This window comes from Pseudonaja textilis, chromosome 14 (genome assembly GCF_049901715.1).
Source record: "Pseudonaja textilis isolate UNSWEBS1 chromosome 14, rPseTex1.2, whole genome shotgun sequence".
In the NCBI taxonomy this organism is placed as follows: domain Eukaryota; kingdom Metazoa; phylum Chordata; class Lepidosauria; order Squamata; family Elapidae; genus Pseudonaja; species Pseudonaja textilis.
Genome location: NC_142003.1, coordinates 2,578,642 through 2,604,204, shown reverse-complemented (window position 1 = coordinate 2,604,204; position 25,563 = coordinate 2,578,642). Strand labels below are relative to the sequence as shown.

The window sequence follows — 25,563 nt, the reverse complement described above, 5'->3', positions numbered from 1 at the left end:
TGTAAAATGGGACAAAGTTTGCTTCACAAATGTCTGCCTTAGCACCCATAATTTTGGGGCTCGTTTGTGGTCCTAAGTCGAGGACCCCCTAGCTTTCAGACTCATCAAATCACAGGGCTGGAGCCTGGAAGGGACCTTAGAGGTCTTCTAGTCCAACCCGCTGGTCTTCCTGGATCTCAAGGCTCTACACACAAGCTAAAAAAAGCTAAAGGTTCCCTCTCGCACATCCGTGCTAGTTGTTTCTGGCTCTAGGGGGCGCCGGTGCTCATCTCCATGACAAAGCCGAAGAAGAGCCAGCGCTGTCCAAAGACGTCTCCGTGGTCATGTGGCTGGCAGGACTAAATGCCTTTGAAGGCGTATGGAATGCAGTTTACCTTCCCACCAAAGGGGTCCCTCTTTTCCTACTTGCATTTTTTTTACCTGCTTTCAAACTGCTACGTTGGCAGAAGCCGGGACAAGTGATGGGAGCTCACTCCGTTACGCGGTGCTGGGGATTCGAACTGCCGAACTGCCGGCCTTTCTGATCGATAAGCTCAGCATCTTAGCCACTGAGCCACCATGTCCCTCTAGGTTAGTTCTAATTTAGAACGAGTAACAAAGTTAGAAGGGGCCTTGACAACTTGAAGACGTGTGGACTTCAACTCCCAGAATCCCCCCAGGAAAGCCAAGAAAGCAATAAATACCCCCCCCCCCAAAAAAAGAGCTTCCAGTAATTAATTAGCCAACAAATTCTTTTATTGAAAGCACAGAGAAGACACGGGCCACAGGCAGTCTGTGGCAGATCAGGTTTAATTCCCTGAGAATATTAAATCATTATTTCCCTCCCACACATTTTTCTTCTTTAATATATATATATATTTATAGCGAGAGTCACATTATATATATATATATATGTACACTACTTTACAGAAAGCCACATCCCAGATACTGGGATTTATAAATTACAGATAAGTAACAAACGACACAAAACTTTTTCCATTTTTCTTGTTGTTTCCCGAGATCAGGAAAAAAAAATAGTTTTTCCTTTTTTTTTCTTTTTTTTTTTGCTCTTCACTTTTAAACCCACCCTCGACAAAAATCACACAGGACTTGACATTTTTCACACACACACAAAAGGCACAGTAAATAACACTGTTGCAATAAAATATTTACAAACACTACCCACTATGGGCCTTGTTGTTGTTGGTTTTTTGTTTTTACTTTTATTTTTGTTTGCGAGGGAAGCATTCGCCTCTCCGTCTCTGCCTCTGGGACTTAGGAAGAAAAAGCCATTCGGCATTTTGCAGGAGAATGAAATTCAACTCTTGGGGTGAAAATGCTACAGCCAAATCTCCCTGGCCCAGAGACTGAGAGGTTGCAGCGACGGGAGATGGCGAATCAACACCATGTCCAACTTATAAGAGAAATACAAGGATCCCTCATTGCTTCCAACATCTTTAAACCCCTTTTAAATTAATACACAAGTCATTCCTACCAACTGCAAAAATTTGAGTCTGGATGTTGCTACGATCCCATCTCGATTTTACAGACCCTGATTCAACAGACTTTGGATTTAACAGACAATATCTGAATTTGGGTGGCTTCAGCAAACAGCGTGGTAAATCAGACCATGTGGATACATATTTTTTTGTAAAGTACATGGGTGTATGACATAAATATTATGAACATCATGTAACATTCACGGGTGTTACATAAAGTTGGATTTAATTAACATTTGGCTTTAACGGACACTGGTTCCTCCCAATTGGTCCATAAAATTAAAAGACTTACTTACAGTAAGTAAAATTAAATATTACTTAAATTACTTACTTAAATATTAATTCAGGTGGGGCCCAAAGTCGTGAGCCAACATTTTGTGCTTTGCTGGGAACAAATCCCATTTAATAGGGTAGGATTTCCTCCTGAGTAAACTCCACAGAGGATTGCTTATTATATATATATATTTATAAATTATATTTAGTAGAATCAAAATAATTGCATCTTCAAAGGGTCTAAAATTCTGAACCTACATAGGCTTCTGTTGTCATTCTTACCAACATTCGGGCAACAAAACAGATCTAAGAATACAACAAGGCAGAATGTTATATATATACATATATATATATACACATACATATAACATTTTGCCTATATATATATATATATACACATACATACATATATATATATGTGTGTGTGTATATGTGTATATGTATATATGTATATATATATACATATTATATATATATATTGGAATTGAGGATTTCTGGAGCTGTAGCCAGCCAATCTGCTATCAACTCTTTGCTTACATTTGGTATTGAATATTGATTTAATTTAATTAAATCAGAATTAAATGCAGCTACGCAACTACAGGTGCATTCCACAATTCTGGACTTAGGTGCAGTTTTACAACCCTTTGCCTGTTTACTCATAAGAAGCCCACCAAACTTCTGTAAAGGCAAGGAGGCCGGGATGAAAAGGATTAGATAATATCTCCGTGCCAAAAAAAAAATCCCCTATCGTTTGAGTCTTCCTTCAGTGCAACTGCAAAACGTGAGTGTTCAACAAGAGACCAGCTCTAAATGAATTTAGGGGAGAAAAAGGCTTTCTGTCTCAGAGGAAAGTCTACATATAGCACGAGGGAAAGGAACAACCCCGAAACAACATCAACAAAATTTTTTACAAAAACACACACAGAGCAAATCAGCAAAAAAAAAACTTGTTTCCTATGTAAACCTTCATCTGAAAAATTATGCGGAGCCTGAAAAAGCAGGAAGGAAGGAGCGGGGAAAAGATATGTCAAAAATAGGAAGAAAGACAGCCAGTGGCCAAAAGTAGCTTTTTTTTTTTTTCTAGCTATTTTAGATTCAAACTCCAATAGTTCCCAGCCAGAAAAATGATTGGAACTGGAACACCACAAAGTTAAAAGACTCCAGCTGAAAAAAAGACCAGGTTTTTGAGGGGGGTGAAAAAAAATCTGTAAAATGGCATCCTGGCTTTAATTACAATGCTGTGAACGTGATCTTGGAAGTGTTGATAGCCTCAAACAGCCCAAACCACGACACAACCAGGCTAAGCTTTAATCCAGTGTTTCTCAAAGTGGGCAACTTTAAGACGAGTGGACTTCCGCTCACCAAATTCCCCCAAATTACAACGGCTGGACTTCAACTCCCAGAATTCCCCAGCCAGCATGCTTGATGTGGAAGCTGACTGGGGAATTCTGGGAATCGAAATCCACCCACCTTAAAGTTGCGAGTTTGAGCAATGCTTACTGGATCTTTCTTTTGACCGGTTAAAATGGGGGCAATCCCATACCAGCTTAGCATCTGCCACAACGCATGGTTTTAAAAGTGCTTAAGATTTGGCAGTTTGCAGAAGTGTTTTGGGCTTTGCAGAAATGGATGAAGAAGAAGCAGCAAAGGGTCCACCTCTCAAAATATTCTGGAGCAAGGAAGACCTGCAGCATTGCCTTCAGCAGGTGGCAGGTAGACAAAGGTCTTTGTCATCACCACCAGCCTTGAAACCCTTGCAAAGGAAGGGAAGGCTGGAGAGAGAGAGAAAAAATATCGCAATTGTTCTCGCATTGGGAGCTTCTAAAATATCTATACCCTGATCGTCACCGGGAGAGGGACACAGCGAGGCGCACAAGACCACACCGCAGCTGGTGGAAACATACACAACACACTGTGAACTAACCACAGTAATTAGGATCTCATTGCTTCACAGCAAGCGAAGGACGCACGCATACAGACACGCTAATAAAACTACGGGTCCCGAAAGCTCTTCGGATACCGGAGAACTCGGGACGAGGTTAAAGGGACGTCGAGATTTTTAGTAGGCGATGTTGGAAGGACACCAAGGCGTATCCGGGTAGAGCAAGCAATGGATGGAGCGAAACCTAGAAGAAGAAGAAGAAGAAAACAAGGTGTCAACTCATAAAATATTTCTATGGTCTTTTTAGAGTGACCAACAGAAAGGGAGTGGGGAGCAATGCAGCAGCTTGCAAACTGAAAGTGCATTCCATAAATGTTTTCAAAGATAGTAACTAGGTGACTGAAGTTTCTACAGCAAAAAATTCTCACAGGACAGCATGATTGATGACTCTGGGCTATGGATGTGTCCCACTGGAGAATATGAATTATGATGCACCCAAGGGGTGGAGGGAAAACCAGGGTTAAGGGTGACAATGAATGACGTGTCTCAGAGTCGGCTACCACCCAGGCAGTGCTGGCGTGTTAACTCCCAATAAATCCTTCTGAAGTTTTGGAAATTTGGCTCGAGATGATTTAAATGGGGTTAAGTGGTGGAATCCTGACACAAGGGTTGGGATGAAGGTCAAGGAAGACACAAGCAGATCACCATCAGCGTACAATTTGTGATCTAAATTGCAACGTGTCGGGATGATGTGATGCCTGGGTGGGATCTTCTGACAAGCAGAGTCAACGAAGGGAAGCCACATTCGCTTAAGGGCCACGTTACTAGCTTAACAACGGCAGCAAGGAAGGTTGCAGAATGGGGCAAGTCTTGCTTAACAACCATCTAGGTCAACCATGGAAATGGGCTCAGTTGCAGCCGTAAGGTAAATACTGCCTGTGTTGTGTGAAATGACTCTGCAAATACCTGTGGATGCCCAACTGTTTAAGGTTGCAGAATTACATCTCACAATTTGGAAGTAAATCCTCTGAAGCCAGAGGGACTTCCGACAAAATCTATCTATCTATCTATCTATCTATCTATCTATCTATCTATCTATCTATCTATCTATCTATCTATCTCCCTCTCCCTTTTCTTCCCCCACTCCAAAATATTATAGACTTTCCTTTCGGTCATTTCTAACTTCTTTCCTTCACACAGTGTAAATTTCAGCTAATTCAGACGACAGACAGATGCGATTCTTACCTGGAAGGATCTTCCTCCACTGAGAAAGCCCCCTTCATATGGATGGAATTCCTCTTATTTTCAAACATCCCATAACTCAAAGTGACCTTGGGAAAAAAAGGGGAAATGCAAGATTGAGCTACAAATGCAACAAAGTGATGCTCCTCTTTAAAACACACACAAAGAACGGTTGCTGGAGTTGGCGATGTCTAGTTTCATGAAAAGAAGGACCTGGGGAGACAAGATAGCAGTGTTCCAGTATCTCAGGGGCTGCTCCAAAGAAGAAGGAGTCAAGCTCTTCTCCAAAGCACCTGAAGGCAGGGCAAGAAGCAATGGGTGGAAACTAATCAAGGAGAGAAGCAACTTAGAACTAAGGAGGAATTTCCTACCAGTGAGAAGAATTAACCAGTGGAACAACTTGCCACCAGAAGTTGTGGATGCTCCAACACTGGAGGTATTTAAGAATAGAGCAGACAGACATTTATCTGAAATGGGATAGGTCTCTAGTTGAGCATGGGATTAGACTAGAAGACCATCAAAGTTTCTTCCAACTCTCTTACTCTTTTGGCAACTCTCCCCAAGTGACTGCCAAGATGGGTTTGTCAATTCCCAAATATCAATTCATCAGAACATTGATTTTGGGAGTGGGGAGATGGGGTCTCCTGGCTAACTTTGTAACCTTCCTCCCAGGATGATTCCAGATGGGTTACATTTGATGCAGATTTCCAACCTCCTATAAAGTCTGAATTTTTTAATGCTTTGTTTCTGGGCCTGGGTGACTTAAATCCTTCAGTGTTTTTACCTGTTTGTGGATCTCAGACTTGGGTACTTGATGGAGATTCTCAAGATGTGAGTGGAAAAGATTACTTCGGATGAGTTTCACCCCCAGGACAGATTCTATAATGTACCCAATGGTGCAATCATCGGGGAGGCGAATCTTTTCCGCGGTGCTCATGAAGTGCCCACCGCTGGAGGAGAGAAAGGGACGAGAATTGGAAGAGAGTAAGAAAAAAAAAGCAGGCTTCGTTATTATTCCATCTGTTCCCAATTTGAAAACACCCAAAGGATTAAACTCTAACATTAAAAGCCCTCACATTTATGTGTAAGGGAAAACACAATTTGTTAATGTGGTTTTCCAACTGTCAGGTGATGGATTCATGTGTCGAATTCAGATGTGCTAAGCATGGTTTGAATAAGTCATGACTGGGTCTCCAGCAGGTTAAAAGCAGGGAAATTTGGAAAATTAAGGGGTAAGTTTGCTAAAATTTTGGAGTCCCAATACCTATCTTGCTTTATACATTTAAGAAACGACCTTCTGCATCAAAGGTGCTAAAATGTAGCCCATAAATATTATGGAGTTTGATCTGTAACCACCGTTGAGATGTGTCAGGGATGGTTGATGTGTATACTCTATGTTTTTAATCCTCCAGTTTTCATATTGCAACAACTATACACTCAACAAAACCAAGTCTCTTACCTGGCCCAAGGGGTCATCTTCAGTGCCAGACCACGACTGATGCAGAACCCAGCACCACCGGTGGCAAACCAGAAGTGGACCGGATGCTGTGGGGTGAGAAGAAACAAGAGATGAAGACTCAAGAAGGGTCTTTTTTTGACACAGAAGAGCACCTGGAGTCAAAGGTTTGGCCAATTTCCCAGAGACAGTTGGAACCCAGGGAGGGAATCCCATCCAAGGTCTTCTCCAAGAAAGGGATGCCTCCTTTGAACCAGGAGATGCATAGTTGGACAACCCCAAATGTTCACCATCAAGTCCACTCGTTCTCCTTGCTGGCTTACCATCTTGTTCTCGCTGATTCTCTCGGTGGCCTGGATTGGCTTGTCCAGACTGGGTTTTCCAATGTAGATATCCTGCGTGTGAGCATAGCTGGAGAGCAGTTTGACCAACATCTGGACATTTACATAATTATCATCGTCCACGTGGCAAAACCACCTAACGCAAGAGCGAAAACAAGACTGGATTAGGTCAGGAACCGAGGAATTCAAAGGTGCTTGGATTACTGATCTTCGATCTGTTAGGACATCAACCCAAGAAGTCTAGCCTTCAAACATTTCAGCTGAACCTCAGTGGGCAGGATCATCTGAATTCAGATATATTCAGACAAAGGAGAAGAATTCAGCTCTCCATTTAAGCGTTGTAGAACATCCAGATGTTCTACATCTGAACTCTCTTCCCTTCCAAAAGGAGAGTATCCAGATCCTACAGCTTTGGAAATACAGCTGTGAATTCACACAGCTGTGAATCTCCCTCCCCAACTACCCTCTTTTCTCTGTTCTTACTTTCGTCCGGATTCAATGAACTGGTCATATTCGACCGCCATCTTGCAGGATAAGGCTTGCCGGCTGTGAGCAGAAGAACAATTGGTGTTGATGACATTTCCTGAAGAGAGACAAGGGGGGAAAATGGTCAAAATGCATTAAAAGACAAAGTTACTACAACTGAATTCAAAAAATCCATAACATGAGAAGGATCTTCATTAGGCCCAGCTAAGGGGATACTTCCCAAAAGTTTTGCATACTCTTTGATGACATTGTGGTGCCCAACTATGGATATTTTTCCCCCTATGGATCGATTTGGTTTATGATGGTCTCCATTGTCCTACATCTATCAATCCATCTTGAGCAGCTTAGGTCATTGCTTAAGATCTCAGCTAGAGGTTTGATCCAGCCCCGTGACCAAGATTCTGAATCAGAACCCTACAAGATCACTTCAGGTTATACCCTGTTCTCATACTGTATTGAGCTGATTAGCTCAATATTCAGGCACAGGACATCCTTCTGAAAATTGCAGGCTGAAATTGGAAAGTTCACCCAGAAGATCGGTGGAGGAACATACAACCACCATGTCTGTCCAAGGATTTTGGTATCTTTAGAGCAAGGGTTTTCAAACTTGACAGCTTTAAGACTTGTGGACTTCAACTCCCAGAATTCTTCCTCTTCCAGTCATGTTAGCTCAGGAATTTTGGGAGTTGAAGTCCACAAGTCTTAAACTTGCCAAGTTCAAGAAGACCCTTGCTTTAGAGTCACACTTCCCTATCTCCCAATTCCTCAAGACCAGAAGATAACTTGAGTAACCAACAAGAAAACCATCCCAAGGTGCTTTTCCAAAAGGCAACTGGACTTTCTTGGTTTCTTCCTTGGAAACATTTTACTTCTCCAAAGAAGCTTCTTTAGTTCTGAAGGAGCTGCTTGGATGAGAAGCTAAATGTTTTCAAAGAACCAAAAAAACCAATTGTCTTTTGGAAAAGCAGCTTTGGGACAACCATGACCAGGATGATGGAGAATCTCTGTGCCTTTATAATAGCTTCAAGTAATCCCCTGAATATTCCCACCCCAAATGTGGACGCGGAGCAACCTTCTGCAGATGTTTAACTGTTAGCCAAGACAAATGCAGATGCGTTCTCCTCTCCTCCTTGCTGACCAAAAGGAAATTCCTTTGTTCCCAGACTTAACCCAGCCAAGTGTTAACTCAGAAAGGAAAATGTGGGAAGTGGAACAGAAAACTGGATCTTTCCAGCCCCCCTTTTAACAGTCTTTGTCTGGCTATTCATGCCAATCTTTTCTCATCATTTGCCACCTGCTACTCCTTTTGGTTGTCTGGAGAGGAATCCATTGAAAGCATGAATAGAGCCCATTAGCATCAGAAGAATAGGAGGGTCTGAACTAGCCTGGGAGGAGGAGAGGAGGAGGGGGGGCTCTCATTAAACACTCACTGAGTAAGTATCCACCTTCCCTCCCTCCCCTAGGGAAAGTTAATCGCCACATTCCCTGGGAATCGAATCGCACCATCGGGGTCTGTAAGAAAGGGGCATTTTCGACACTTGTCCAAGAGGAAATCCCACCAACTCACCAATTCTCTGTTTGAGCTCTTGGTCTTCGCCATCGGTGAAGATGTAGGTCTAGAAAGAAGAGGGGGAGAAATATTTAGGAATGTGCTGCTTTTCAATCATGCCAAGCCACCGGATGGGTTGCAAATCTAGATTTGCATTCGTTCAAACCCCCATGCAAATCGCAGCCCTTGATGGAGATTTGCATAAACATTCCGTTGCATGCATCACGGTTCAAAGTTTACAACAGGGCGCAAACCGAGGCCTAGCTTTTGTTTTTGGCAAATGCCATGGGGCTTTTAAAAAGCAAGCCTGTTTGGTGCCCGCCCCCACCCACCCACCCGCCCCCACCTCCGGGCTAAGCATTGGGTCACAAGGTTGAGTTTGCTGATTTTTTTCAGGGAAGATCTCAAGTTTTTTGCACCAGGCGCAGGAGAACTTTGGGAAGATAAAAAGAGGAAGATAAAAGCGAAAATATAAACCCAGCCTGGAGCCAACGCTTCATTTGCATTGCAAAGAGATTATTGATTAAAAACATTTCGAGAGCCTGGGAAGGTCAGGGGAGAAACTAAGAGGGGAGCACCTTCACCAGGTGATGTTCACCTGTCCATCTGTTGCCCGATGGAATAATGCATTGAGAATTGGCATGAATGATTTTTCACACCTGCTCTGGTTCCCCCAACCTTTTCCCAAGGTCTTCAGGGTCCGTCTATCTAGGAAGCTGCTGTGACCACCACAAATCCAGGGGTTGCCAGCTCCGGTCTTCATCCCCGACCACACCTGCCCCTTAGGTTTGCCTGATAACAGCTGGAACACCACCCATCCTTGCCTGGAAGTAGTTGGCCTCCAACGGCCACCTGAACAGGAGCCAAAACGGGTGAAGGCCGCCCCGCCCTGCCATCTCCACCACCTGCCTGGCTGCACTTTCTTATTGACAGAGGCAGGGAGGGGAGAGCCTGGCATCTGCTGCCTGTCTGGGAGGGCTGGCAAGGGTGGCAAGGAGGGAGATTGTTCAAGATCTGGTTGGGAGAGAAGAGAGGACGGCCGTGCCAAAGCAAGACAAAGCGAGAGGAAGGGAGGAGGAGGAAGGGATGGAGGAAGAAAAAGAGAAAAGGGAAAGGAAGGAGAAAAAGAAAGAAAGAAAGGAAAGGAAGGGAGGAGGAAGGGAGGGAGGAAGAAAGAGAAAAAGAAAAGGAAGAAAGGAAGGAGAAAAAGGGAAGGAAGGAATAAAGGAAAAAAAAGAAAGGGAAGGAAGGAAGGCAGAAGAAAGAAAGAAAGGAAAGGAAAGGAAGGAAGGAAGGGAGGGAGGGAGGGAGGGAGGAAGAAAAGAGAGAAAAAGAAAAGGAAGAAAGGAAGGAGAAAAAAGGAAGGAAGGAATAAAGGAGAAAAAGAAAGGGAAGGAAGGAAGGCAGAAGAAAGAAAGAAAGAAAGGAAAGAAAGAAAGGAAGGAAGGAGGAAGGGAGGAAGAAAAAGAGAGAAAAAGAAAAGGAAGAAAGGAAGGAGAAAAAGGGTAGGAAGGAATAAAGGAGAGAAAGAAAGGGAAGGAAGGAAGGCAGAAGAAAGAAAGAAGAAAGAAAGGAAGGAAGGAAGGAAGGAAGGAAAGAAAGAAAAGAAAGAAAGAAAGAAAGAAAAGAAAGAAAGAAAGGAAGGAAAGAAAGGAAGGAAGGAAGGAAGGAAGAAGGGAGGAAGAAAAAGAGAGAAAAAGAAAAGGAAGAAAGGAAGGAGAAAAAGGGAAGGAAGGAATAAAGGAGAAAAAGAAAGGGAAGGAAGGAAGGAAGTCAGAAGGAAGAAAGAAGGAAAGAAAGAAAAGAAAGAAAGAAAGAAAGAAAGAAAGAAAGAAAGAAAGAAAGAAAGAAAGAAAGAAAGAAAGAAAGAAAGAGTGCTGTTCTCTCTAACTTGGACTGTGGGCTATTCTTCCCCCTCTCCCCTCATTCCCATTCCATTAAAAAAAAAGTTTCCGCCAAGGAAGCAAAGCGATTTTGAACAATAGTCTTGCAGCCAACTTAACGCAAGAGGGGAGCCTGAAACTTGCCCTCAATTAGCATACAGCTGGATTGGTTAACCAGAGGGAGGCCTGAGATGTTTGGGAAGGGTGTCTACAGCCAAAACTTGGTTTAATCGCCGAGACAAAGAGAAGAGAAACCGGGGGGAGACGCACAGAGATTTCCCTCCTCCTCCTCCTCCTCTCTCTCCCCTCCTCCTGGCCCTTTGTAGAAGACCCTCGATGCCCTGCAGACTCAGAGGTCAATCCCACCACCATGATTTATAATGTGTCTTTCCATAAAAAAGAAAAGAATTTTTTTTAAAAACCCATAAGTATGTGCAGGAAAAGGAACACAGAAAAGTCTATTGTCCTGCAAACCGAGATAATTGTGTTGCACCGTCTTTAAATAAGCCATAAAACTGTATCCCAGGTTTTGCATGTTTTAAGGAAACCACAAACCCAGCAAACTTGCGACGGGTGTCCAGACAGGGGAGAAGGAAAAACCTTCTTTCCCTCTCTTGCCCCAAACAATTGCACCCCCTTGCCAATATCTGGGGCTGGTGGTTGAGCTCTGGCATCTTGCAGAGAAGCAGCTCAGGGGTATAAAGAAAACAAAACTTTATTTTACAAAAGAAGGAGAAGGAGAAGGAGAAGGAGGAGGAGGAGGAGGAGGAGGAGGAGGAGGAGGAGGAGGAGGAGGAGGAGGAGGAGGAGGAGAAGAAGAAGAAGAAGAAGAAGAAGAAGAAGAAGAAGAAGAAGAAGAAGAAGAAGAAGAAGAAGAAGAAGAAGAAGAAGAAGAAGAAGAAGAAGAAGAAGAAGAAGAAGAAGAAGAAGAAGAAGAAGAAGAAGAAGAAGAAGAAGAAGAAGAAGAAGAAGAAGAAAGGATAAAATCCTGGCCCATCCCTGGCTTCATTGCAACTTTGCTTTTTTTTCTTTTTTTGCCAGGTAGATAAGCCATGAAAGGTCTACGTCCCTGGCTACACACAACTCCAGAAGGCAACCGAACCCCTCAGCTCCCCTTGTGGTCATCAGGAGTTTTGCGTCTAAATCCAGTATACCGAGTCAAGGATTAAACTGATAACAAATAATAGATAATCAGAGTTGGAAGGGACCTTGTAGGTCACCTAGTCCAACCCCCTGCCCAAGCAGGAGACCCTACACCTTCCTGGTTATTTCAGAGTTTCTCGAAGCAACCAGGCCTCGAGAAACTAAGGAACAAGAGAGGAACCTGACTTCGTTGGAATCGCGGCCGGCCTGCTTAACAAGGAAAAGGTCAGAAACCCTGGAAACCCTCGAAAGGGAGTGTCATAAAAAGGAGGAAAGGGGGGGAAAAACCCCCATCATATTTACTAGATTAGATCAGGCCTGCCGTCGCTAGCAACTCCGCACCCAAAAATAGCCTTTTGCTCATCCACAGCCTGCTAAAAATAGCCCAAAAGGGAGAGCATTATATTTTTATTTGATTAATACCCAGGCTGCTTCTCCGGAAGATGCCAAGAATCGAGCCAACGCCTCTTCTCGGAAGCAGGAGAAGCCCAGCTGAGCTTTTCCGACAGGAAGAGAGCCCGCCTTGGCGAGAGGCCCCCAGAAAAATGGGCTTCCCTCCCCCCGAAACTATAAAGTCGCTGAAATTAGGGAACTGCCCCAGAAACGTCTCCTTTTGAGGAGATGCGTGATGGTGGCAATTGGGACTTGTCTCCAGATGCTGTGGATGCTCCGTCACTGGAGGTTTTTAAAGAAGAGATTAGACAACGATTTGTCTGAAATGCTTAAGCAGGAGGTTGGATTAGAACACCTTCAAGGTCCCTTCTAACTCTGTTATTCTCCACGCATGTGCCAAGATGCTACACCAGAGTCAACCCTTGGTCGACATCTGGTCAACACCCTTGGCCAACCTCGGTCCGGCACTGAAGACCAGTCCCAGTCAAAGATTCAGCTAAACTGCTTTATTGCTAAAAGCCAACGTGCAGGAATCTTCTCAACTAACAGTAGATACATGCTTGGGATTAGATAGGAGTCGACGGCACTCAAGGTGGCTAGATTTATAGTTCACTTGTGGATCCTTAGGCCGGTTGCTCTTTTCACTCCACCTGCAGCTTCTGTCACTCCTTCTCCTACACCAGTGTTGGCAAACCTTTTCGGCGCCCAGTGCCAAAATGGGAGTCTGTGTGCGTGAGCATCCAGAAAGGGGGAAGAGCAGCTCTCTGGTACACATGCGTGGTGGCCACCTAGTCTTCCGGTTTCTGGTGTGCATGCATGCATGAAGACCAGCTGGCCGGCATGCATGCATGCACTGGAAACCAGAAACTCAGCTTCCCAGTGCACGCATGCACGCTGGGGAGCTGCTCTTCCGGTTTCTGGAGCTCCCATGTGTGCAAAGACCAGCTGGCTGGTGCGCGTGCATGTGACGGAACCCGGAAGAGTCACGGGCGATGGCTGGCATGTCCAGAGAGATGGCTCTGCATCCCACTGGCATCGGTTCACCATCACGGTCCTACACCACGCTTCTTCTGTAGATCTTCTAACCCTCCTCGGAAGAACAATGATGTCCCTCCAAGCGGGAGCTACTCCTCGCGCTCTTTGAAGCTGAAGTTCGCTCCGTACCAGCGACACAACTAGACATGGCCGCTCCTGCTTCCTGGTCTCTTCCGAAACGAGCTTTTGCAAATGAAAGGAGGGGACAAGACGGTTTCTCTCTCTCTCTCTCTAAGCTTGACTCTGCCCAAAGAGCCCAGCTTGGAGGATAGACAGGAAACCTCATTGTTTCTAAAAAGGCTGCAGCTGAAAGAAACACAGGATGTATGGAGTCCTGGAGAACAATAGCCAGTCCCATCAGAAAACAACCCAGCAGTTCTCTCCAGGCTCGGATTGTAGAAACGGGGATCCCCGTATCCTCCCCAGAGAAAGACCATGAGATGGTTGCTGAGGCCCCCTTGGTGGTCACCAGGAGTTCTTCTCTTTCTGCCCTGAATTCCCCCAGCGCTTTGGTGACTCATTTCCCCCTTCCTGTTCACCCCAAAAGGGGCCCGTAAAATGCAAAACTTTCTCCAAGGGGCTGGGTTTAGGGCCTCCTAGCAAGAAGCCAAAACCGGTTGAGTCCCGGGATAGAAGTTTCCCCGCCTTTCCTGCCGGTGGCCCTTGGCAGAAACCCCTCTGGAAAACTGGCCTCAGAGAGCACAAGTTTGCCCTTTCGGCATCAAGTACAACACCCACACACACCCACACACACACAAAAATACGTAACATCTCCTAACATCTCCTCCCGCTGACCTTTGCACCAACAGCAATCTGATTTTAAGGAACTGCCATAAACACCGGTGAGACAATTAACCCTTGTCTTCCACTCAGAACTTTGCGGGTGGCACCCCAAGGTTGGTCTTCTTGGGGAAAAAATGGAGCCGGAAACCTCCTATTCTAGCTAGCTCCTATTTCCTCCTGCTCGCTAACCTGGTTTGTTTTTGCTTGTTTTTAAACCTTGGTTATTTCTCCTCCGTCTGCAGTCCTCCAATCAGTGGTGGGATTCAATAGTGTTTACTACTGGTTCTGTGGGCGTGGCTTGGTGGGCATGGCGTGGCAGAGGAAGGTTACTGCAAAGCCCCCTTTCCCTCCCTACCCCACTAGCCTGCTTTCCAGCTCTGTTCTCCTGTCCAGGGCAACCAAAGGAGACCCAGCCGATCAGCTGGGACTCAATGGGAGGCAGAGAAGAGGTGGGGTGGGCGGGGCCAGTCAGAAGTGGGATGGGCCGGTTCTCCGAACTGCTCAAAATTTCCGCTACCGGTTCTATAGAACCAGTCAGAACCTGCTGAATCCCACCTCTGCTCCAGATGTCCCAGGTTTAGGACCTTCAACAGATCTTGTCAACCCCTCGCCAAAAATCCAAATGTAACTCACACGACTGTGGGGATGCTGCGACGGTCGTAAGTGTGAAAAATAGCTGTAAGTCGCTTTTTTCAGTGTCGTAACTATCAACGGTCACTAAGCGAACTGTTGTAAGTTGAGGATTGCCTGTATTAGGCTGGGCTTTCCCCATAGAAAGAAAGAAAGAAAGAAAGAAAGAAAGAAAGAAAGAAAGAAAGAAAGAAAGAAAGAAAGAAAGAAGAAAAAAAGAAAGACAGAAGGCAGGAAGGAAGGAAATAGAAAGAAGGAAGGAAGGAAGGAAAGGAAGGAAGGAAGGAAGGAAGGAAGGAAGGAAGGAAAGAGAAAGAAAGAAAGGAAGAAGGCAGGAAGAAGGAACGAAGGAAGGAAGGAAGGGAGAAAGGAAGGAAGGAAGGAAAGAGAAAGAAAGGAAGGAAGAATGCAGGAAGAAGGAACGAAGGAAGGAAGACCAATGAAGTACTACAAAAGTGGTTGAAAATCCCAGGAAGAGGTTGGGGTCCTCCTGGGGGTGGGGGTGGGGCTTCCCAGCATGAGGCTAACCCTCCCCGCCATTTGCCATACTCTCCCCCTGAGAACTGTTGAAAGAACAAGTAGAAGGTCCCTTTGTGGGGAGGGGGCTCAGAAGAGGAGCACAGTACTCCCCCACCCAATCCAGAAACCCCCACCAGCCATCACTTTTCCGGGGTGAGCCCCAGAACTCCCCAGGAACATGAGTGGGGTGGGGTGGAATAAGCCTCCCCCCTTCAAATCTTTGCCAAGGCAGAAGACTCTGGCACCCACCCAAAATCCGGCTGCCGCCGTAGCCAAGTGGCCCAAACCAGCCCTCCACCTGTGTTTGGAGTATAAACAGTAAGCCAAGCCGTGTTTATACTGTACACAGAAGCCACCGGGGCTGCTGCCTTTTTTTTTAGGGGGGGTGGGGGGGCATGGACCGACTGCACTGCAACATGCACCCCTGCCTGCCTGCCTGCCTGCCTGCCCCAGGGCAGAAATTCCAGAAAAAATGGGTGTTGGAATGCACTGCTCTGAAAAAAATGCCCCCCCAAGCCCCTCCCCAAGAAGGAGGGGGAAAAAAAAACAAGGGGTCTGACAAGAAAGGGGCTTGCAAATCCAGACACACACACACACACACACACACCCCAAGGACAAAAGGATTGTTGCGTTAGGATGAGTTGGCCACCCTAACCTAACCTGCGAACGAACCTGTGTCAAACATTCACGGCAGCCGAGTCCTTCTCAGCTCAAGCTCCTAGTCCTCATCTTTCGGGAGACTGCTGCAGCCCCAAAGAGGTGGTTAAAGCGAGCGTGCCCCTGATGTCACAGCCCTCCTCCCCTTTTTTTGCCACGGTCATTAAGCGAACCATGCGTCTCGTTAAGTGACTCCTGTTTCCCTTTTCCTCGCCGGAAGCCGGCTGGGAAGGGGGCCAACGACGGGCAGGTGAACTCGGGATGCTGCAAATGTCATAGATACAGGCCGGTTGGCAAGCACCTGAAAAGAGGAGGAGGAAGGCAGGTCGGATATGCCTCGAGTTATTTGTAAAAATAATAAAGGTGTGAGGAAGGGAAGGAAAGGGAAGGGAAGGAAAAGGAAAAGGAAAGGAAAGGAAAGGAAAGGAAAGGAAAGGAAAGGAAAGGAAAGGAAAGGAAAGGAAAGGAAAGGAAAGGAAAGGAAAGGAAAGGAAGAAATAATAAAGGTGGGAGAAAGAAACAAGGAAAAGAGGAAGGGTGGAAGGAAATAATAAACACAGAAGAACAAAAAGAAAGGAGAGAGAGAGAGAGAGAAAGAAAGAGAGAAAAGAAAGATAAAAGACTAAGAGAGAGAGAGAGGAAGAAAGAAAAGGAAAAGAGATAAAAGAAAAAGAAAAAAGAAAGAGAAAGAAAGAAAGAAAGAAAGAAAGAAAGAAAGAAAGAAAGAAAGAAAGGAGGGAGGGAGGGAGGGAGGAGAGAGAGAGAGAGAGAGAAAGAGAGAGCAAACCTGAACTTTCCAGGGATGTAAGTCTGCTCATTTTTAAAAAGTTTCCTCTGCTCTTCCTTCTCTAAGGCAAAAAGCAAAGCCTGGGCTCATCCCACTTGGATCCCCTTAGAAAAAGAGGCCCGCTCCCTCCCTCCCTCCCTCCCCAAGAAATGTTTCTGCAGAACTTCGCACTGGGCATTTGGGCCTCCAGCACCTCGGGCAGCTTCGGCCACCGAAAGGCTGCAGAAACACCCGGCCACCCACCAGCTTCCTTGGGAAGGAAGAACCTCCCGGCTCTTAATGCTCCCTAATGCCAGGAGGAGGATCGGTTTTCTTGTGGGATCCTGTTGGGGCAAAGTTTTCACTGCATGAGGAATTTGGCAAGGGAGCTTCCCGCCACTTTCCCCGTTTGCCCCAGTTCCCCTCTCTGGCTGGCCAAGTTTTGGAGCTCTGAGTTAGCTGTCAGAAGTTATTTCTGCGAGGAGGAGGAGGAGGAGGAGGAGGAGGAGGAGGAGGAGGAGGAGGAGGAGGAAAGTTATTTCTGCGAGGAGGAGGAGGAGGAGGAGGAGGAGGAGGAGGAAAAGAAACCATTCTCTCCCTGTTTTTAAAGAGAGGAGGAGATAGATGGATGGATGGATGATAGATGATAGATAGATAGATAGATAGATAGATAGATAGATAGATAGATAGATAGATAGATAGATAGATAGATAGATATGGATGGACGCATGATTGATAGATGATAAATACAGAGATAGAGATATATATACAGAGATGGATGGATGGATGGATGGATAGATAGATAGATAGATAGATAGATAGATAGATAGATAGATAGATAGATAGATAGATAGAAATAGAGAGATATAGATTCTATCTATCTACCAGAATCTCCCATCACTAAGCAACTCTGTTCTTAAGTGAGTCACCTTGATTTTACAAGTTTTGTTATGCTTCTTAAGTGAATCACCCTATATAATATTTTTTTAAAAAAAAAATCCTCTTGCAAACTCCCTTTAAAAGTTCGAGATTTTCAGGTCTGCCTTTCCATCCTTACTATCCTCATTATCTTTCCCATCATCCTCACCTGACTTTTCTAAACGGCACAGTTCAAATTCTAAAATGCCAACGCCGGTCTCCAAACCAGCCAGGGATTTTTTTTTAAAAAAAGAAGAATTAAAACACCACCACCACCCAGGAGTAGAGTGGATCTTCCTAACTAACCCATCAATTCAATCTCCCCAGATGTCCTGAAAGATATCCACGATCGGCCTTCCTTCTTAGAAGGAAAAGAAATGCCTTTTTTTGTCAACTTGACCAAAGATTTTGGGCAGCTAGTCTTCATCTGTTTTGCTGATTTGTGGTTTTGCAGAACTGCTCCCAGCAGAGACTTCTGCCTACAGCTCGAGCAAAGACCACAGGAAGGAAGAACGTAAGCTGAGGTTCCACTTCTTGTAATAACTGTTTTTCAAAGTGCTCGGAGCAACCGAAAAGGAAGATAACTTTTAAAGACTTAAACAGGAAAGGTTGCAGAACAGACACAATGCATTTTGCCTTGAGCCCAGAATCCATCTGGCATTTGCACCCTTGCAAACGGCAAAGTCTGTCGTTGCTCTGACCACCCCTCACCTCTACATCTGCTAGTAACTTACACAGCGCACGTCTTTCTTTAATGCTTAATGCCTTTGTGGGCCAAAGGAAGGAAACTCTGGTTAATTTCACCAATTCAGCACAAAACAGGCTCATCCCTCCCCTCCATCCCAGGCTCAAGTCTGCACACAAACACTCAATGTTTGTTCTGAATGGTTGCACCAGGTTGCAACGGGGATCCTGTTGCAAACTAGCAAGGTTTGCTTGACGTTGGTTAGTTTCCCCAGAAGGATCAGAAAAGAGGCTGCATTCCCACGTTGGGCTAAAAAGCCTCAGTTTTCTTTGTGGTTTGCAGAACAAGTCAGAAGGACAATCCAAGGTTTAGGACGCCTAATTCCAGTTGGCTGATCCAAATAAATGAAGCGTGAGATAACAGATTAAAGAGGTGCAGTCCAGGTGGGAAACAGTGTTAACCTACGGGGCAAGCAATTTAATATTTAACTGCCAAATAACGATGGCTGCCTGGTAATGATCTGTGCCTTAACAGAAGGGGAGGAAAGATTGATTTAAAAGGTTGAAAAACCAGGGGGAAGATGATACCCGTCACAGATGGCAGTGCCTTGGGAATTTCCAAAGCGCCTCAAAATCTCTACCTTCTCAATCTGAAAGGACCCAAAAGAGGAAGAACAAGAGGACGGGGGCGGAAAAAGAAGCAGCTCAGCTCAACGAGAATGAGTTCTTCGATGCTTAACTGCTCAGCCCTTTGCAAAATTCAGCAGAGGTCAAAAGTTTGAGTCCTCTTTGGCAATCTTTGAACTGGCTGGAGATGATGCTTTTCCGGGATACAGATAGATTGCACAGCACGCTTGTCTGCTTCCCCAAAATTGGCGACGGGCTGGGCAGCGTTCAGATGTCCTTTAACCCGTGGATTTGGGGAGCCGTGAAAAATAACCCGCAATGCTTCAACTTTTATCCCCCCCGCCCCCCCAGTGCTGAGAGAAACACCTCGATCTGGTTCTCAAGCTAGGACAACTGGAATTCAACTCCCAGAATTCCCCAGCCAGCTACGATTGTTGGACTTCCAACCAGCATAGCTGGCTGGGGAATTCTGGGATTAGATTAGATTAATAGAGTTGGGAGGGACCTTGTAGGTCATCTAGCCCAACCCCCCGCCAAAGCAGGAGACCCTACGCCATTTCTGACAAATGGCAGTCCAATCTGGGATTTGAAATTCACCTGTCTTCCAGTGTCGCCGGGGGAAAATTAAAACCAGGAAGGGGAAGAAAGATAGCCTCTCATTGATGGGCATTCACCTAAGGGGCCTGGAGAGAGATAATTAAAAATCCCAGCTTCATTAAAGCAATTAATCAACCTCTCCCTCCCACCCTGCTACTTTCTTCACCCAATGGCTGTGGGGTTCTACGATCCTCAAATGCTTTTTCCAAAGAATTTCTTCCGTCAAGGAGAGAAGCACCGACTGCATTGCTTTGGAAAGCCACGATTAGGGCTTGTTGTGTGTACACACACCGTGTGCATCTTTGGGATGGGGGAAAGCTATAAGGGACAAACCCTTACGCACCAAGCTTGCATTAGCTGGCAACTCCAGTTTCTACGGAAAGTTGCCTCCACCGCAAAGGGCTAAAAGACAAAGTCTAGCCGATTAACACCACTTAGGAGGAAATGAGTAGAAGAGGGGAAATGGTTCATAGCGATGAGTTGAGGGGAAATTCACTAGAGGATGAGGACAGCAGCCTCAGGAGAGAAAATAAAATACAGGTCGACTTACGACCACAAGTGAGCCCCAAATTTCTGGTAAGTGAAACACGATGTGCCCCATTTTACGACCTCGCTTGCTGCTGTTGTGAACCGAATTGCCGCCACGGATAAGTTAGTCGTCCGTTGCCGAAGTAAACCTGGCCTCCCCGTTGACTTTGGTCCTCAGAAGGTCACAAAAGGTGACCGTCATAACTATGAACCAGTGGCCAAGCATCTGAATGTGGATAGCAGGAATGCTGCAAGAGGCTGTCCCTGTGAAAAGCGGTCCAAAAGTTCCCCTTTTCCCAGTCACTTCGAACGGTCCCTAAACAAAACGTTGTAAGTTGAGGGCTACCTGCAAATGCTATTGGGGGAGTTTAGCCCAGTGGTGGGATTCAATTTTTTTTTTACTACCGGTTCTGTGGGCGTGGCTTGGTGGGCGTGGCAGGGGAAGTATCCTGCAAAAGCCCCCTTCCCTCCCCCACCCCACTAGCCTGCTTTCCAGCTCCGTTCTCCTGTGCAGGGCAACCAAAGGAGACCCAGCCGATCAGCTGGGTTACTCCATGGGAGGCAGAGAAGAGATGGGGTTGGCAGGGCCAGTCAGTGGTGGGATTGGCCGGATCTCCGAAATACTCAAACTTTCTGCTACCGGTTCTAGAGAACTGGTCCAAACCGGCTGAATACCGACCTCCATTTTATCCCCTCTCTCCTGCTTACCCCGTAAGAGATATTCCAGGACATGAGATTTATTAGTAGATTAAACTGTCCACCACGGACCTCACTCCGTTCCTAAGAGGTCTGTACGGGAGCGTGTATAAGTGGCACCAGTGTGCCTGCTGTCCCTGTCCTGAAGTTCCCATTGATTCGTACTCATTGATTATGTGCACACTTATACACCTGTTTATTCCTATAGGTTTATACGTTATGTCCACAGTTGTTTTCTCATACATGCTTGACAAACTAAAATGAATAAAATAAATATAAAATAAATAAACGTGGGGCCGTCTGCTCGCCGGTACTCCCAGCCTCTCCCTTCAGCCCCATGCAACCTGACCTGGATCCTGCTAGCTCCAGCTTACCTCCCCCCTGCCACTCCTCAACAGCCCCCTCCCCACACCCCGGCGTTCCCACGGCCAAAGTACCACACAAGCGGCAGCCGGGGACTCTTTCCTCGGCTCCCCGAGAGAAAAGAGGCTTTGTTAGCCTGCCTAAGGGAGACAGCGTGAGAGCGGAGCCACCAAGCGCTGGGAAGCCCAAAGGACAAACGAGGTGGAACAAACTCCCTTCTCCCCCCCCCACTCCCTCCCCCCCCCATAAAACAAGGCAGAATGGCTGGGAAAAAAGGGGGGGGAGTCCTGCCCAAGATGGGGCCTATTGCTGCCTCCCAGGACTGTAGTAGCTGAAGGTCTGGGCTGGCCGCGAAAATCCAGCTTTTTTCACTGAACTGGGCCTGTCGAAGCTTTCTCCAAGTCTACCAACCCGATCAGGTGTGGGACGGATGTAAAGCAACCCTACAAGGCTCAGAAACATCTCCAGGTTGGCCTCCTCTGAGTACCAAACCCCCAATTCTCAACCTCTCCCCATTATGGCGGGTCTGTAGTCCTACCATTCGGCAGGGGAGACGCGCGATAAAATTGGTACTTCTAGGAGCATCTCTGCAACTTCAAACTACACTCTCTTCTAGCACTGACGGCGTTACCTAGCTGGATAATGAAACGTCTGCAAGACGACCCGCTAACTCAGAGAACACAAGGGCCCCACTGTCATTGTTGTTCCTCCTCCCTCCCTCCCACCCTCCTCCTCCTCTTCCTCCCTGTATACCGTACTCCTTTCTAACTTGATGGCGTTACCTAGCTGGATAATGAAACGTCTGCAAGACGACCACCCAAGTCAGAGAACACAAGGGCCCCACTGTCATTGTTGTTCTCCTCCCTCCCTCCTTCCTCCTCCTCTTCCTCCCTGTATACCGTACTCCTTTCTAACTTGATGGCGTTACCTAGCTGGATAATGAAACGTCTGCAAGAAAGCCACCAAGCTCAAACAGCACCAAGCATCCCACAGGGAACAGACTGTGGGCCAACATCTATTTCTTCCTTTCTGAGAGCTCACAAGAAGGCCCCAAAACCGCTTTACGGACGAAGGCCAACGAAAGGTGAATCAAAAGTAGGCTTAGAAAAGTTACCCTCCTTCTTTGCCCTTAAACCAGCCTGAGAACTTTTTCTTCTTCTTTGAAGTTAAAGAAAGAATTCCCGTTTCTAATTTGACAAGCTCAGTCTAGCGATCGAAAGGCCATTTCATGGTCCCCCAGCCTCCTCGTCTCCTTGGGGAGAAAAAGGAGGAGAGGGGGCCCAGGAGGAATTGCAAAACAGGCCACAGACAAAAGGAGAATGTGTAATTCTCATGGCTGGGATCCCGAGGTAAACTGGTTTTAAACAATTCAGTGACTCCTTAAAGCTCAGGCCACAGAGGGGGAGGATGCTGATGTCCTTCCCATTCTTATTGTTCCTCATTTTATTCTGTTTTTTTTTTGTCTTTTTTTAAAAAAAACAATTATTCTGATTCTCCTACCTTAAGAGAAACCAGCCATGTTCTTTTTAACAGTCTTGTAGTCACAATGACTGTATTTTTTTGGGGGGGGGGTGTGTGGAATAAAGGACAAACTTAAAGAGGGGGCAGATTTGACCTAAGTTTTATAAGGCTACAAAAAACGAATCGCTTTTGTTTACAACTTTTGTTTCTCAGAGGAAAAATTCACGAGCATAAAAAAAACACCAAAGCAAAACTTTATAAAAACGATTAAAGGGCCGTCCTTTAGAATAAAGGTCACTGTATCTTTAGGTGATGTTTGCTAAACAGCCGGGAAAGGGTTTATTAACCGCTGCTCCTTCTGATAAACCTCTTTGAAACAGGTCAGTTCCCTGCAAACCCTACTTGCAAAAAGCACAGTGAAATTTTTAGCTTCTTTTATCAGAGTTGGGATGCGATAAAATCCAGCTGATTTCAGATCCACGGCCCTGGCCGAGTCTTGAACATCTGTTCAACTTGGACAGCGCAAACAGATAAAACACTAGCGCACCTGCGCCGCTGTGTTTGTTTGCTTTGTGCGTGCAACCCTGAGTTGTTGAACCCAGGGCACGCCCAGTCGTAAGACGGTTTGCTTGTGGAGCGTACAACACCTGAACCTAAACAACAGCAGCTGATAGACTAAACCTTAGCTAAACAAACTATGTAGCTTATTTAGCCCGCGGTGGAAATGTGGATTTTAAGGTCGAGAGAAAGACCAGTCTGAGATTAAATTTCACCCATGATCTCAAATCTTAAATCAGCACCCCAAGAGGTCAATCAGAGTCCTTTCCACACATGACCCCTCCTTCTCCAATACACATGGTCCCCGTTTTGGGAGGAGGAGGAGGAGGAGGAGCATGGTTTCACGGCTGTAAGGAGGGAGGAAGGACTATCAGACCAAGTTAAAAAGTCAAGGTGGGGGCAGAAATCCTGTTGCTTTTCTTTCTTTTTTTTAATCTGCATGACAATAGACTGACTTTGTAAACAGAAGGCTTTCTGGTGCAAAATGCAAACAGGGTCCATTTGATTTATCGTGATTTTTTTAATGCCTCTTTTTGAGGTCCTAAAGGAGATGCCGTTAGGTTGTGTGTTTTATTTTAAAAACCAGTTTAAAGCTTTGATATTGCAAACCACATTCAGAGAGAGAGAGAGAGAGAGAGAGTTTAAGTCAGCTTTCCTGCTGCTACCAGCCAAGGGAGGCGGCCCTACAATGTCACTAGGAATTAAGGAGGGGACATAACACTAGGCACAGTGAGGGTGTGTGTGAACATACAGCAACTTTTACCAACTAGCAAGGAAGAGAATTAGGAAAGAGCCACTCCAGAGCCCAGGAGGAGGATACGAGCCCAAGTTCAGCGGCCCCGTCCCTGTTGCCCAATTCATGCATTTAGTGCAGGGGTGTCAAACTTGACTTCATTGAGGGATGCATCAGGATTTGGGGGGGGAGGGCTGGGGGGGGCATGGCCAGTCGACATCGCTTGTGTCGGTGGGGGGGACACCTCTGGTGGCCTGAGTTAGGAAAAGGGGGCTCTTGGGTTCTGTTTTTGGCCAGGATGGCTCCCTGCAACCCCCGACCCAAGTCAATTTTCTCTGGCTAGGGCACTGCGGGCCAGTCCTTCCCTGTTTCCAGGCTGGGCCAGGTGAGGCCCACAGGCCTCGAGTTTTGACACCCCTGATTTAAAGGCAGCCCTGGCTGCATTCACACAACACCTCAACCCCATTCCCGAGTTCCAACTGCATTCCCACAACCAGGGGTTTAGGTCGCCCCCTCCTCTCTTACAGGAGAAGTCCCTCTCCACCCACCCTCCACGGGACTCCAGAAGGCGAAGCTCCGATTCCCCACCCCCGGCCAAGAAAGTCTTTCCCGGGAGACCTCTCTGAGCATGCACAGAGTGCAAAGCCAGCGCCGGATTCCCCAACACCCGCCGGCGTGCCTGCCGCGCAGAAAGGGCCCGAGAGGCGGCAGGCAGGCAGCGCGGGACGGAGCGTGCCTGCTCGCTTTCCAGCCCCGGGGCCAGAGGCGGGGCGGGCGGAGATCAAGGCGCCGAGCCTGCCTCGACTCGCCCACCCACCCACCGCCGCCCGCCTCCCCCGTGGCACGGCGGCGGGCCCGCAAGCAGCCGCTTCCTCCCTCCGCCCTCCTCCCCATCGCTGCAGGCACCCGCGCTTTTGCGAGCGCCCGGGCACCTTGGCGGGCCCGGAGAGAGGCGAGCCAGAGTGCCTCTGTCCTCGTGCAGAGGGCCCGCCTGGCCGGGAAAGGGAGGCCCGCGAGCGCCGCTTCTTCCAGCACCTGGATAGCGGCCTGGCGGGCTTCCAAAGAGGGGGCTTCAAAGCAAGACCCCGCTGATCCCCCAAGCCCCCACCCCCACCCCAAAAAAGGAGGAGGAACCCCGCCAAGGCGGCTTACCATCTCCTTGTGGCGCGAGATCCAGGTGTCCAGGAGCAGCTCCAGCCGCGCCTTATGGAACTTCTTGGTGGTCTTGACGGCGATGAAAACGTCCCGGGGCGAAATCTCTTCCCGGGCGGGGGCCGGTTGCTGGGGACGCCGCTGCTTCCCGGCTTCCTCGCTGGCCCCCGCCCCCGCCGCCGCCTTCTCTCTTAGCCCGGCCGAGCTGGCTGAAGTAGCCGCTGAAAGAGCCGCCGAGGTCCGGCCGAGGGTCGTTCCTCCAGCGCCGCAGCCAGCCCTGCGTCCCCGCTGGAGCAGGAGGGAGCCCCGGCCGTCGCCCCCGTCGCCCCCAGGCTGAGTCCCTGAGGCCCTTTGGGCGGCTCCCCATCAGCACCAGCAGGCAGGTCAGCGTGGAGCCCACCAGCGAGAGCAGCAGCTTCTGCCCGCAGCCGTGCAGCATCGCGGCGGCAGCAGCAGCCTCAGCAGCCTCAGCCTCAGCCTCCAAAGGACCCGTCCCTCCCGCGCCGCGTTTCGGCCGGACCCGCGTCCTGGCTCGGCTCCGCCCGGCTTTAAAACCTCCCTCCGCCCGCGCCCCCCTCCTCCTCCTCCCTGCCCGCGCTGGAAGAGGGAGGAGGCCGGGAAGGGTTTGCCAGGCCCCCGCCCGCCCACAGATAAAAGGGAAGGGGAGGGCTTGGGACCGGGCAAGAGGAGGGAGGAAGGGGGACTCCGGCTTTGGGGCTCGCCGCGGGTC

At 47.4% G+C, this 25,563-nt stretch overlaps 1 protein-coding gene across 1 annotated transcript; it reads right to left on the bottom strand.

Moving 5' to 3' along the window:
* Positions 1-713: 713 nt before the first annotated feature.
* LFNG (LFNG O-fucosylpeptide 3-beta-N-acetylglucosaminyltransferase) lies at positions 714-25,343 on the bottom strand. Its single transcript, XM_026704356.2, is given in 9 exon segments — positions 714-3,877; positions 4,879-4,964; positions 5,660-5,825; positions 6,335-6,420; positions 6,655-6,808; positions 7,156-7,255; positions 8,726-8,774; positions 24,834-24,996; positions 24,998-25,343. Coding segments are annotated over 9 exon segments (1,146 nt in total). The 5' UTR covers positions 25,273-25,343; the 3' UTR covers positions 714-3,810.
* Between the last annotated feature and the right edge of the window lie 220 nt (positions 25,344-25,563).